Here is a 14664-nt window from a genome sequence, read left to right as displayed (position 1 = left end):
CCAACCTCTAAAAATCAGGTTTTCCATAAGAGTATTCTCTCAGATCTGATGATATTTGATGGAAGACTTGGTGCTAAATCAAACAATGCACTTCTGAGTGGGGGTTCATTAGTTCTTATTTAGCCAGGTTACCCCATTCATAAGAGTGATGACTGAAATGGAATATGATTTAGCAACATTTCCTTCTGATTCTATTAGAAGGCAATGGGTTTTGATACTCAAATTTTAGTTTCACCATTTTCACCTTTTGCTGCACATCAAGCCCGTCTGAGGCTGCGCTCGAATGACAGAATCTGGCTTGGGAGATAGCAGTCCTGGCTTTAGTTTTGGTTTTGCTGTGGGAGCCTAGGGCTCTCTGTGGTTCTCAGTGTCCTCATTTATGCAAAAACAAGATCAAATTATTTCCACGGTTCTACTTATTGGGATTCCAAGACATGAATGGCACAAGAACAGAATGGAGACGCCTTGGTTGAAGTCAGAGTGTAAGAGGGTTAACAATGAAACTGGCCTGGAGAAGTCTGGGAGGCGCGAGAGGGAAGAGCTGGAACCAAGGGCAGAAGCTACAGTGAAACATTTGGGTCCTAACCGTCCACACTGGCCATAGATGGAAGGGCGATCTTGGGAGAGAGAGCACTCCGCCCCTAGAGACGCCACACAGAAGCCAGGCAGCCACTTGGAGGGCATGTTGTGGGCAGCAAATGGCGGATGAGTCCCTTCCGAAACGTAGGGGGGAGGAAGCAAGAAACCCCCTCAGCCACTGCCTCTCCTTCAAAGGGGAGTGTGGCTCACTGTGATGGGTTCTGCCCACAGAATGGGATGTCAGTGCTTGGTTGTTTTTAAACACTGTATTTTTAATTTTTCAAAAATATTTACGACAGTAAAGGTCGTACTGTGCACAGGGGGACAGATGCCTTTGATGTGTCCCCCTTTCATTTCTACCTCAAAACAAGGTTAAGGCATAAATTACTCCGCTGGGCACCAGGCATGCCCCTTGTCCTTGGGGCATTATCACTGGTCATACCACTTGTCCTGGGGGCCGGCGGATGAGATATTTGCCACCGAGGCTGCACAGGCTCCGGGAGTCCTTGCACGCGCTTTATTCAGTGCATTCCAGAGGGCACCCCTCAACAGCGCTGGCCAAGCCCTTCCCTGTGCACTGGTTGGCATAAGGGAAGGATGGGAGGCAGTGTGTGTGTGTAGGGAGGGGCTGATACAGGGAGGGGAGGCTCCCACCCCTACACCTGCTGCCCAGCTGCAGCTGGGCCAGTGCGTCCATGTCTAGGGGCAGCCTGCAGCAAGAAGACATGTGGGAATGCACAGCCCCAGGGATCGTGTCATCCACATGCTTCCCATGAGGTACCTGGGAACAAAAGTGGCCTGGGAGGGTTGGCAGCTGAGAGCAAGGGGCCACAATTGGTGGGGGAATGTGTGAGTTGCGGTCAACGTGAATGCACGTGGGTGCAGAGCCCGGCTGCCTCTCATCTCAGGGCAGCGTCCAGTATCCTGGTCCCACTTGCCTGACCATCAGTCTCCGCATCTCAGTCTTTCTTCATCCCTGGCTCGCAGCTGTCACCATCAAGCCCTTGGGCTTGGACTCATTCTTTGGGAGCCCCAGGGGCCTATCTATGGGGAAGGGAGTGGGTATGACTTGGGAGCCAATGGAGGGGTGGGAAGGGTGAGAGAAAAGGGCAGACTTCAGATCTGTTCTGTCTTGGGTCCTTCTGGAACTAGAGGCCTGGAGTGTGCAGATTGGGTTCGTATTTACAGTCTTCCTCCCTGGGTTTCTTTGAAGGATGGGGATAATTACGAATTCCTAGCACCTTAGTAGCTGGGGCAGCAAATGCCCTCCAGAGAGCCTGAGGGAGGCCTTGGAGTGGGCCTGGGTGTGTGGGGGTGTCCCTTTAAATCCCTAGGGGTCTGTGCTGAAGGTGTCCCAGCCTCCCAGTAGGGCAGTTCCACTTAAAACCAGCTTGAGTTCCATTCTGGAGGGAGCAGGCGCCGTTGCTCAGGAGATGAGGTCAAGTGCAAAGCCAGCTGGCTTCCTCTCCGCTCCAGCTCGGTGGGGCCACAGGCCTGGGTCTGAACACTGCCTGGACAGGTGTCCTGGCCCCCATCAACTCAAAGTCTCCTCTGGAGCCTCATTCCAGCACTTTGGGGGTGGGGTCCAGACCAGGCTCCCTCTTGCGCCTGGCACTTTTAAAGAAGCCGAGCTGTGAGGAAGCAAAGGGAGACGTCTCAGAGGAGGACAGGATGGACAAGGCTTACCCCTGCTTTCCCTCCACTACCCTTCCTCGAGATTCCTCCCTCAGGGCTTCCTTGAGTACCCCAGCTCCTTCTGAGCACCCCCTCCTCCAGAACTGCCTCTGTGGACTGGAACCCAGTGGATGAGACCATAGGTGGCATGCAAGAAGTCATGCTGGCTCCTACCACCTTGCTGTGGGACCAGCCCCAGCCAACATCCCTCTCTGGTCCTCCTTCATCTGTAGCAGGAGGAGGCTGGGACCCGGGGTTTGTAACCAGAGCTTCAGAGACAGAGATGGACTTTGGGAGGTTTGTTAACAGCTTGACATTGTTGGAGAAATTGTGTGCAGTTGTTTGTATTTGCTTTTTTTTTTTTCTTTCTCTAATAATAGGAACCTTAGTTCTCATCAGGTTCTCAAAAGCATCCACAGATAGGTCAGAGCCATAGTCTGAGTGCCCTCTATTGGCCCTAACCAATGTGTCTGCTGTGGTGATGGGGTGGGGTGCCAGCTCCCTTGGAGAGGAGAACATGGCAGTGGCCACGAAGCTCCAGGGACTGGAGCCTGAGCCCACCAGCCAGGATGCTGCTCCTTCCCTCCCCTGCAGGGGACCTCACCTTCCACAGTGCCAGGACCAGCAGGGCCAGCAGCAGGAGGCCCCCCAGGGTGCTGCCCACAATGATCCAGATGGGGACCTGCCAGTCCTCTTGCTTGGAGATCTCAAACACGATCTGCAAAGGGAGGGGGGCCAGGCCAACAGCGTTACTGTTCTGGGGCTGGGGTGGCAGCCTGGGAGGGGCAGGAGGGTGGAGACAGCTGGCACCTGGTGGGGGAGCTGCATCCTCTTCCTCAGGGGGATGCCAGAAGGATGGGTGGACAGGCCAGCTGAGGCCTCAGGACGACCAGCACCTGAACAGCCGACACTGGGTTCAGTGGCCCAGGTGATCCTGCCTCCTTAAAACACTTGCTGCCTTTGGCCTCAGGCCCCGCCACTCCCTGGATCCTCCTCCCACCACATGGGCTACTCCTTCTCCCTTTGCTGCCTCTGCATCGCCTCTCACACTTCTAAAGGTCAGTGTGTCCCACGGTTCAGTCCTTGCACCTCTCCTTTTCCTAGAGTCACTTCCTGGGTGAACTCAGGGCTGACTTTCCCAGGAGTCACGGTAGGCATGGTGTCAAGGCCCGTAAGACTTTTAGGAGCCCATGAAAATGTTTACATTTCTTTTAAAATTAGAAGAAAACATGGAATAGAATCCAGCTTGGATAACATTTTTTTGTCTTTGTGCCAACACAGTTATAAACCATAATTTTAAATATTTTATTCCTGTGGAGAAAGGCGTCCCAAAGGCAAAAGTGGCCAGGGCTGGGAAGGTCAGAAAGCAAGTCCAGGCCAGCTCCCTCGGTCCTGTGGTTATCGCCGTCTACACGCTGACTGCGCTCACATTTCTGTCTTCCGCCTGGATTCTCCACTGAACTCCAGGCTCATACCGACCGTCTCCTGGCCTGCCTGGCAACTGTACCAGGCCCCTAACCAAGCTCTTAACACCCCAGCCCCTCAAGCCTGCTCCTTCCAGTTCTTTCTCACCTAAGCAAATGGCAGCACTATCCCTCCACACTGCTCAGGCCAGAAGTCACACATCCATCGCTGACCCTAACTCTCACAGCCGCACGGAGCCCAGCAACAAAGTCTGTCCACTCTATCTTGGAAACACCTGGAATGTGGCCACTCCTGCCACCTCCTGGACCTGAGCACCCTCATATCACCTCTGGAGACTACAACGCTGCCCGACTCTCTCCCCTCTGCAGTCTGTTCTCAGCACAGCAGCTAGAGGGATCCTTCTAAACAGCAAGGCAGGCCCATGCTCTGCTCTGCTCAAGCTCGCTCAGAGTAAAAAGTGCAGTCCTGGCCCTGCCCTGCAAGGCCCTCCCCTCTCTGGTCCCACCTGTCTTGCAGGCACCTCCTGCTCCCTCTCGCTCTACTCTAGACTCCGGCCACCTGGCCTCCAACGTGCATGCCATGACGTGCCTGCTGCAGGCACTGCTGTCCCCTCTCCTGCAAGGGTTTTCCTCACACAGCTGCAAGACATTTCTGTCTTCCTCATGGTCTCTGTCTGATGTCACTTTATTGGAAAGGCTTTTCCCGCCTCCCCTGTATAAAACAGCACCCCCTGGCACTCCGCCCTTAGATGTGTGCCTTTTTCTGGGTGGCCCTTATCACCAGTTGATAATGTTTATATTTATGTTTATTGCCCGCCTAGAATGTCAGCTGTAGGAGAGCGGGGGTGTTGTTTTGTCCCTGCTCTATCCTCAGAACCTGGAACTGTGCTGGGAATGCAGCAGGAGCTCAGCTAACATGTGGAGTGAACGGATCACCCGCGACAGCAGACAGGGCCCTGCTTTGGCCACTGACTCGCTGTTCACCTTGAGGCGAGTCACCGTCCCTCCTGCCTCATCTGACATGCCTCGGTGTGCATACCTGAGAGATGGGGGTGGGGACAGTGCCTCACAGTGTTGTGAGGCCTGTCACCGTGTTCGGCACACAGCTGGGGGCCAGCAAATGGCAGGGCCCTTATGTGTGCTCTTTCTGTCCCTCGAGGCGAGTACCTGGCTCTGCCTCCCCAGCGCTGGCACCTAGCACAGAGCCCAGCATACAGGGGCTTAATTTCGGGGTTGCTGGATTTCTAAAAGAGAAGTGAGGCATCCACAGAGTATAAGAGGAATTTTTTGGGGGTTGAGTGGGGGTGGAAGAAGGAAAAGTCACCTAAAAGACAAGCATCAATGTGAGAAGGATTCTCTCTCTCTCTCTCTCAACCTCTGTACGTGCAGGGTATGTGTGTGTGGGGGGGGGGTGCCTGTACCACACCTCCCTCTCTTGGATGCTGGGAACATTCCAGCATCTTTCAAGATTCGGTTCAAACAAACTGTCTCCAGAAAGCTTTCTGGGGACGTCTCTCGCTCTGAACCGCTCCCCCTGGGCCTGTGCTCACCCCTCGACTTCACTCACCCGTTTATTGTCACTGTTTCCCTGCCTGCCTAATTTATCTCTGTTTCCTGTTTTGGGGCCAAAAGAGTCTTAGGAGAGACACCCAACAAATGCCAAATGAATGAACACACAAAACAGCTCCTTAGGTGGATCCTGATACCCCTCAGCCTGGCATCCCCCAGCCCTGGTTGTGATTGGTTTTTGTTGGATTGTTTTATAAGGGATGCTTCCCGACCCCGCCTCTTTACTCTCCAGCATCTCCCTGGGGTCGGGATGGGCGCTTACTCCGCCTCTGTAACAGAAACACTCGCCTGGAGCCCAGGCTGGCATTTCTGGGGTGTGGCCAGTGGAGGGCAGCAGCGTCCCACGCCCGGCTGCCCTGTCTATTTCCACAGGACTGGGCTTTGCTTGCTTGCTTGCTTTTACAAATGTATTTCTTTTCTTTTTTCTTCCTTTGCTACTTCTTCCAGGAATGGGCTTTTCTTTAAGACTTCACTTCTCGTTGGGTCTCACACAGAGTCTCACTCCTTTCCCGGACCCCGAATGAAGCCAGCGTGATCTGTAACAATCTGCTTTTACCCAACTAATAAACAACTAATAAAGAGGCCAATACCGAGGCATCTCCCATCCTTTGGTCTTCACAAATTCAGTTCACACTAGACCTCTGGACCTTCCCTAGTGTTGCCCCTGAGGCCCGTTTGTCTTGCTTTTTCCCCTCTCCTCAGCGGCCGCCCTAACAGCCCTCAGGTCTGCCTGATTCTCTGCTGCTGGGACATGCAGCCAGGGGTTGTAGGAAAACTCTAGAGGAGTGTGGCCAACCCTTTCCCAAGCTGTCTGGCCTAAGCCCAGTTCTGGAGGGCTCCCAGGGGCTCACCTGGCGGCTGGGATCCTCCTCACGGAAGATGAAGGGGCTGTGGAACTGCCTCTGCAAGGCTGCGTTGACCATGATTTTCATGGATTTGTACTTGAGCTGTGCAATCAGAGGGCTCGTCAGAAGCTGGCCTGGAAGCTTTTCTTCCCGTCCCCTCCCCAGGCAGCCCCAGGTGGAAGACATCCCAACAGCCACCCCCTTTCCCTTCTTCCTTCCAGCGCAGCCCACGGGCTCTACTTACTGCTTTTAGGGACCTCAACCATAGGTTCCCCAGTAGATGGAAATTGATTTCCTGGTTGGGGGCCAGCCGTATATTGCAATTGATGGAGACGACATCAGAGTTGCTGTGATTCTGAAAGGGAAGATGGGTCTCAGGGCTGAGCTGCTGGGCTAGGGGAGCAGGGGGCGGCAACACTGCTTGAATGACTGGGGCTCTGCTCCTGGGGGCAGGCGCAGAGGACAGGGGGCAAGGAGACATTTGGGAGTGGGGGACGTGTGCACTGCGCCTGCCAGGGGATGACTGAAGGACAAATGAAGGACGGTATATCTGATGCTCCACTTGAAGCTGTGCGTTGTGACCGGCCTGGGTATATTCCAGGGACAGAACTTTGGTTCAACATTAGGGAATCTATAAATGTTTCCCATCACCATATAAACACATTAAGATAAAAATTCTATGATCGCTGCAACAGATGCAGAAAAAGTATTTTAGGAAGTTCAACTTCTGTTCATGATAAAAACTCCCAGGGAACTTCCTGAATCAGACAAAAGGGGTCTTCATAAAGTTCATGGAAAATGTGTATTACGGAAAAACTGTGCATGGATTCCAAAACCTTTTTTTGCACCAAAGTAAACTTGTATCAACTTGTTGTAACCTATGTGAACAGGATCTAGTTTGAGGCACTAAGAAGGACAAGACATCAGTTTGAGAAGAGCCCTATCAGAGCAACATGAATTCTGCTACAATTGAAGCAAAAACAAACATCAAATTTATGGCGAAACTTGAGTGGAAGAACAGTGAAATCATTGATGCTTTATAAAAAGTTGATGGGGATGATATCACAAAGAAATCAGCGGTTTGCAAATGGATAACTTGTTTTAAGAAGGGACTAGAGGGCCAGGTGTGGTGGCTCATGCCTGCAATCCAAGCACTTTGGGAGGCTGAAGCAGGCAGATCACAAGGTCAGGAGATCAAGACCATCCTGGCTAACCCGGTGAAACCCCGTCTCTACTAAAAAATACAAAAAACTAGCCAGGCGAGGTGGCGGGCGCCTGTAGTCCCAGCTACTTGGGAGGCTGAGGCAGGAGAATGGCATAAACCCGGGAGGCGGAGCTTGCAGTGAGCTGAGATCCGGCCACTGCACTCCAGCCCGGGTGACAGAGTGAGATTCCATCTCAAAAAAAAAAAAAAAAAATACAAACAGCCAGGTGTGGTAGCATGTGCCTGTAGTCCCAACTACTTGGGAGGCTGAGGCAGGAGAATCACTTGAACCTGGGAGGCAGAGGTTGCAGTGAACCGAGATCACACCATTGCACTCCAGCTGGGTGACTGAGCAAGACTCAGTCTCAAAAAAATAAAAAGGAGGGGTTAGAAGACACTGACACTGAAGATGGAGCTTGCAGCAGATCGTTCATATCAATTTGTGAGGAAAAAAATAATCTTGTTCAGGCCCTCAATGAAGAAGCCTGACAATTAACAGCAGAACCATTAGCCAACACTATAGACATCTCAGTTGGCTTAGTTGACATCATTCTGACTGAAAAATTAAAGTTGAGCAAAATTTCCACTTGACGGGTGCCCAATCTGTTGCACCCAGATCAGCTACAGAAAAGAGCAGAACTTTCAATGGAAATTTTAAACAAGTGGCATCAAGATCCTGAAGCATTTCTTCAAATAATTATAACAGATAAAAGGTGGCTTTGCCAGTACCATCCTGAAGACAAAGCACAAAAAAAGCAGTGGCTACCAAGAGGTGGATGTGGTCCAGTCAAAGCAAACGCAGATCAGTCAAGAGCAAAGGTCGTGGCAACAGTTTTTCGGAATGCTCAGAACATTTTGCTTGTTGACTTTCTGGAGGGCCAAAGAAAGAGAACATCTGGTTATTACGACAGTGTTGTGAGAAAGTTAGCCAAAGCCTTAGCAGAAAAATGGCTGGGAAAATGTTTCCAGAGAGTCCTTCTCCACCATGACAATGCTCCTGCTCACTCCTCTCAAAGGGATTTCAAAAAGTTTGTGGAAAAATGGAATTAAAAGATAAAAATTAAAAATTAAATTTTACTTCTCAACATGAGCTCCATCAAGTTCAAAACACTTTTGTAAGCAATGATACCAACCATACAGTCCATTCTTAAATAACTAAGCGTCCTGGGAATTTAACCATGTCAACGCAGTCCTTTTTTTTTTCTTTTTGAGACAGAGTCTTGCTCTGTTGCCCAGGCTAGAGTAGAGTGGCACGATCTTGGCTCACTGCAACTTCTGCCACCTGGGTTCAAGCGATTCTCTTGCCTCAGCCTCCTGAGTAGCTGGGACTACAGATGCACGCCACCACACCTGGCTAATTTTTGTATGTTTAGTAGAGATGGGGTTTCACTATGCGGGCCAGGCTGGTCTCGAGCTCCTGACCTCATGATCCGCCTGCCTTGGCCTCCCAAAGTGCTTGGACAACAGGCACGAGCCACTGTGCTTGGCCTAATGCAGTGTTTTTTAACATTATTAGCTGAGGAAAAATGGGTGTCCTTTAAATATATATTTTTTAAGATTTAGCAAACCAAAAGAAGTTAGAAGGAACCAAATCAGGACTGGAAGGTGGATGCCTAATGAGTTTGAAATCCCCTCGTGTGTGAAGCCTATAGCAATGATCATATTTAACAATCAAAATAAAAATAAATTCCTTTAAGTCATCATGATTAAGGTAGTCCTGATGATTCTGTCATCATCATATCTATTTACCATTGCACTGGAGGTCTTAGCTAGAGTAATACCACAAGATCATTTATAATATAAGGATTAAGTGGAGAAACTAACGTTGATGGGAAACCCAATCTTCAAACAGAATTTATTAGGTGAAAGTTGCTAGTGTTGCTGCCTCGCTGCCCACCTCAACCCCAATGCAGCCCAAATCTTTGGCAAAGCACGCTACCCTCAGTAAGTGCTTTGTGGGGGGCACTTGTCTGGGGAAAGTAAAACTAAAACAGCGAAGATTGTTGTCTGGGTAAAGAACAGTGGAAGCAGGGTGAGAAACTGGTATCTGGAGGCAGAGGCAACCCTGAGAAAGCAAACCGGAAATGAGCAGGTGTTTCGGGCGGGCTGTGGAAACTGAAGCTGATCTGCATTCCGTCTCTAGGGCAGGAGGCCCCAGCTGATGCGGCCAAATGCCTCCAGTGCAAGCCATGTGCGTGCTCCGGTGTTCCCCTTCTCTCTGCTTCTCTGTATCCTACGGGTCTGCTTGGCCCAGGCGCAAGTCCACTGTCCCCACCCCTTTCTGCTCGTTTGCCTGGCACACCACAGGCTGTGACCTTGGCTTCTCAGACACTCACTCTGTGGGTTTGTCCCACTCCCTGTGAGATGGGGGACTCACACAGGCCAGGAAGTCTTTTCCTCCTTCAGTTTTTTCTTGGTTTGGGGCTGGGTACATATAGGTGCTCAGTAAGCTCTTACTGACAAGCTGTTGGATCAGGAGGGAAATGGGCCCCGGAGCACTGGCGGCACACGCCTCTAACCCCAACCACTGTGGCTGTCTGCACGGGGGACACTCACCAGCTGCGGAGCACGACTCAAGTCTTCCTCCATTGGGGTGGGCCGGTACTCAGTGCTGTTCCCCCAGATGTTACAGGTCGTGTTCGCCTACATAAAGGACACGGACACACACACACACAGCCTCACAACCAGCTCTGGCAGACGCAGGTTCCCAGAGATGCTTCTTTTCTCCTCCTCTAGCCCTGGCCCTGGAGAAGGGAGCTGGGGTCTGGGAACCTGGGGACACACGTAGGGGGAATGCTTGTCTCCTTCTGGTCCCCTCCCCTGAGCCGGCTCCCAAGGGCATCGGTACCTGGTCGGTGAGGAAGTCCCTCAGCTTCAGCAGGCGGTTGCCGCCCCTGGTGGCGATGGGAACGGTGATCTTCATCATCACCCCGTGGACGGGGAACAAGCCCAAGTTCTGGATCTGTGGCCAGAGACGGGGGGGTGTCAGTACAGTCAGCTGAGGGGGCCGGAAAACAAGGTCCACAGGGGCCAACCAGCCCCTGGGGGTGGCGATTCCCCCACCAGGCCTGGGAAAAAGGCCCACTCAAGGCCTCTGGTGTTTTCACTGTGGAAGCTCCTATGCTCTGTCAAATTGTGGCCGGGGACTGCACGGACGAGTGCAAGAAAGCCTGAGAGGGGAGGGGTGGCTGGAAGCTGAAGACAAGCCAGTGGGGATCCAGAGGCCGGAGAGCAGGGGCCACCTCCGTTTTCTTTTCTTTTCTTTTTTTCTTTTGTGAGACTGAGTCTCGCTCTATCACCCAGGCTGGAGTGCAGTGGAGCGATCTCGGCTCACTGCAACCTCCGCCTTCCGGGTTCACGCCATTCTCCCGCCTCAGCCTCCCGAGTAGCTGGGACTACAGGCGCCCGCCACCTCAACCGGCTAATTTTTTTTTTTTTGTGGTTTCAGTAGAGATGGGGTTTCACCGTGTTGGCCAGACTGGTCTTGAATTCCTGACCTGACGTGATCTGCCCGCCCCAGCCTCCCAAAGTGCTGGGATTACAGGCGTGAGCCACTGCGCCCAGTCCACCTGCATTTTCAACTCTTTTTGGCTGGGGTGGAGATTTTGTAGAGGCCGGGGTGAAGACGGTGACAGCAATGAATGCATTATGAGATGGAATCATTAATTAACAAAGGATGTATTACTAAATAGCGAGTGCATGATGGTTACATTCTAGCAGTGTCACATTTAGTGCCAGGGCAGCAGTGATTCTAAGCAGGAGTTTGGAATCAGAAAGATCAGGAATCTAATCCTGGGCCCGCCACCACCTATGAGCTGTGCGGCCCTGAGCAGCTTACTAGGCCTCTCTTGAACAAGCCATGCAGGGCTCAGTGTGTCTGAAGTCCAGTATCCAGCTGTCAGCCTGTCCTCAGCTTTCACGCAGCCTAGGAGAAGTTGATAAACTTACAGCAGTTCTGGGTTGAGGGAGCTATCAGGGCCCACTGTAGCAGAGGCTGCCGAATTGCCTCCTAACTCTCATTCTCCCTTTTTCCTTAGTGACAGAACTGAGACTAAAAGCCACATTTCCCAGCCTCCCTTACAGCTGAATCACAATGTTTTGGATAAAGAGAGGTCACTGGAAGAGTGAGGAACTGCCAGGGAGGTCCCTTAATAAAGAGGGAGCATGCTCTTCTCCCCTTCCTCCTTCCTGCTGCCTAGAATGAGAACGTGATGGCTGGAGCTGCAGCCATCTTGTACTGTGAGGCAAACTGGAGGCTGGTAAGTTCACGCCGAGGATGGTGGAATAGAAGGCCCACTCTGCTATAGATGACGCTGTGAAGCTGCCAACTCTGGACTTCTTTTATGGGAGAGAGTAAACCCTAGCGTGTTTAAACAACTGTTTAAAAATTTTTTAAACAATTTTAGGCAACCACACCCTATCTTCACCCATATGTCTCCCACTGCAGTCCAGTTGTTTTTCAGAAGACTGAGAGGCCCAGAGAGGGGAAGTGACGTGCCTAAAGTCGCACAGTGGGTGGGTGGCAGGGTTGAGACTGGGCTCCAGGCACTAGTGATGATTCCACATCCCTCCCCTCCGGGATGGGGGTGCTCAGATCCCATCGTTCCCCCTCCACTCGGCTCCCCTCCAGCCTCACCCTGAAGATGCAGCTGAAGGGAGGCCCGATGCCATCGTATCTCTCCAGCGAGCTATTGGGCTTGACCTCGTAGTGGCTCAGGCTGCTCCTCCTGCAGAGACAGAGGACAGGGCTGTCGTGAGCTCAGTCAGTGCTGGCTGGAATGACAGATGAATGAAAGAGGGAGAGGGCATGTGCCGGCCTCCCCCGGGCCACAAAAAACAGGTTCCCTCTTGTGTCGGTTGGGAGTGAGTGTCATGTTGGAAGGATTCTGAGCCTTCGCAGGAATTAGCGCTGCCGTGGGTGAGCAATGTCTGCCTCCTGGGTGGGTGGGCGTGAGTCAGAAGAGCCAGTTATTTCATCCCTGCCCAGCCTGTTTGCCTAGGGGTGTAGCTGCTTTTCGGAGTGACCGTGCCACTGTGCTGCCTTCCACCCTCTAGGGATGGCTGGCGTGGAAGGGCCTGAGCTTCCTCTTCGTATCTGCTGTTCTGCCCTGACTTCTCCATCTGTCCATGAGCTCTCAGAGGACAGGGGCTGTTTCGTCCGTCCGACTGGGGGCCAGTAGCGTACCAAGGGGGCGGGGGTGGGAGCAGTCTGTCTTTTGGGGAGGAGTCTTTTCCCACTGACGTTGTTTAGATGTGCTGGCGTAAGATGATAATAAAAAGTAGATTGACTTATGACAGATACTATTACTGTTTTTAAATTCTCTACAGACCATGCATCCACTTGTTGCCTATGCCAGGGGCGGACGCCTCCCACGGCCCCCATCCTCCCTTCTTGCCCCTGCTGCGAGCTCCCCAGGGCCCGGCCTGTGTCTCCTCCTTCCTCTATTTTGATATCCCCTCCCGATATTGGATGGGGGGCTGCACTCTCTGACCCATCAGGGACACTCTTGGCTCCACCCATAGTCCCTTAGTGCTGGTGTCTGGCCCTATTAGGGCTCATCAGAGGGTACCACCCCCTTAGGCCTCCGTCCTCCCACTCCCCATGCCTTCCCTCTCCTGCGGCCCCTGGAGCCCGGCCCACCTGGTGAAGAGGACGTCAGCCTCGTATTTGAGGTGGAAGCGTAGAGGGGCCACGTTGTCTTCCTTGGTGCTGTCCCGCTCGTTACTGTCACTGCAGGGAGAGCCAGGCAGCAGGGTCAGGAAGGGGTTCAGCACAGGCAGCGGGAAGGGTCGGAGGCAGACTGCGGAAGGAGCACGCTGGCTTATCTGGGGCTGATGGGCACCAGACAGGCCAGACAGGGAACCTGAGGCATCTCCTAGGAGAGGAAGGGCCAGAAGTGGGGATGGATGACACCAGCTCTACCTGCTGCCCCTTTAGGTGGAGTGAGGGGAGGGCTCTGGACTGGAGCTGGGAGGCCTGTGCCTGGCCTGGCATGGACCGGACCCCAGTCTGTTGGCCTCCCTCACCGGGCTGCCCATCTGTCAGGCTGTCAGGCGGGCCAATCCTGCTGCCTGCCGGATTCTCAGGGTCTGTGGGAGGTGACACCTGTGGCAAAGGCTCGCCCATGGAGGAGGGATGGTGAGGAATTCACAGTAGAGTCGTTCATTTATCCCTGGACTGACCGGGGACAGCTCCCACAGGGCGGCCAGGGCCACTCTGCTGCCACGAGAAGGCTGGGAGTGAAATTCAGAGACATCTTCAGGGGGGTTCTGTCCAGTGTGCCTCCCTCTATATCTGAGCACCATGAACTACTGGGGCAAATCCTTTTAGACATAAAAATGTACGATTCTTGCTTGCTACATAGACCGAGTTTGATTCCCTTTGGAAGCCTTACCCCAGGATAGGGGTTTGGTTAGAAAAGGGAGACCCACCACACACAGACGCACCCCCAGAGCCCCCTCCTACACACACCTAGTTCTCAGACACCGCCCACAGCTGTGCCAGAGACACTGCTCTGCAAGTGCACGCTCATTTCTCCCGTGAAGACGGGACTGGGTTTTCTAAGAGCAGGGCAGAGCACAAGGGAGGCCTTGCCAAGTTTGCCACGTGGCGTGTGAGAATTCTACCACAAAGCGCAATTCATTTAACTGTAGCTGGGACGCGAGCACATGTGGGGTGTGAGTGTCCAGTGCTTCTGTGACCTCTGACCTGCGCGTGTGTGTGCTGCAATGTTAGTGTTCAGTTTGGGGTATTTATTTCTTAGCTAAGGATTTTTGCCATTTATAAGGCTCCAGAGTGGACAGAATCCCTCTGTCCTTCCCCACGTAGAGGTAATTCTGCACAAAAGAGACATGTATTTATTACTGACACAAAGTGATTCACGGTGTCAGCATATAGCAAGCTGCTTCCGAGAGGCCTGGGAGACAGACAGACAGACAGACAGGAAGACCCACACAGAGTAAGAAAAGGCCTCTTAAAAATGGGGGAGAGGTGACTAGGACAGGAAGAGCCCTGGATGGGGAATAGGATGAGTAGTGTTCAGCTTCCAGCTGCACAATTCACTGCTGTGTGTCCTTGGGAAATTCACTCACCCTCTCTGAGCCTCTCTTTTCTTAACTTGGAAGATGGTGTGGGGAATAACCCCTGCTTTGATGATCTTAAGGGGCCTCTGTGAGGACTGAGATTTTTGCCTGTACAATGCTTTATAACCGTAGGGTTTGTGAATTACTGCTGTATACAGGGTTGTCTAAAAGTAAAGGGCTGACATTATTATTTATCACCCAAAGAATGAAGAGTGGTGGCAACACAAGGGGCAGCAGGTTGGCCCACACCTGCAACAGATGCAGGCTCACCTCCCCACCCCGTTCC

At 52.5% G+C, this 14664-nt stretch overlaps 1 protein-coding gene across 1 annotated transcript in view; it reads right to left on the bottom strand.

Moving 5' to 3' along the window:
- Positions 1-830: 830 nt before the first annotated feature.
- The window catches only part of ITGA11 (integrin, alpha 11), a 131976-nt gene continuing 118142 nt past the window's right edge, over positions 831-14664 (bottom strand). The window contains exons 23-30 of the mRNA XM_011940337.1: positions 12937-13026; positions 11932-12022; positions 10144-10257; positions 9852-9938; positions 6336-6446; positions 6098-6193; positions 2858-2971; positions 831-2210 (exon numbers count right to left, since the gene is read on the bottom strand). Of these exons, the coding sequence (XP_011795727.1) occupies positions 2139-2210; positions 2858-2971; positions 6098-6193; positions 6336-6446; positions 9852-9938; positions 10144-10257; positions 11932-12022; positions 12937-13026 (775 nt within the window). The 3' untranslated portion in view covers positions 831-2138. The remainder of the gene's footprint in view (positions 2211-2857; positions 2972-6097; positions 6194-6335; positions 6447-9851; positions 9939-10143; positions 10258-11931; positions 12023-12936; positions 13027-14664) is intronic.

The sequence above is a fragment of the Colobus angolensis genome, unplaced genomic scaffold (genome assembly GCF_000951035.1).
Source record: "Colobus angolensis palliatus isolate OR3802 unplaced genomic scaffold, Cang.pa_1.0 Scaffold19, whole genome shotgun sequence".
Taxonomy (NCBI): Eukaryota; Metazoa; Chordata; class Mammalia; order Primates; family Cercopithecidae; genus Colobus; species Colobus angolensis.
The sequence above is the reverse complement of the archived record's forward strand: the minus strand, read 5'-3'. Positions and strand labels throughout refer to the sequence as shown.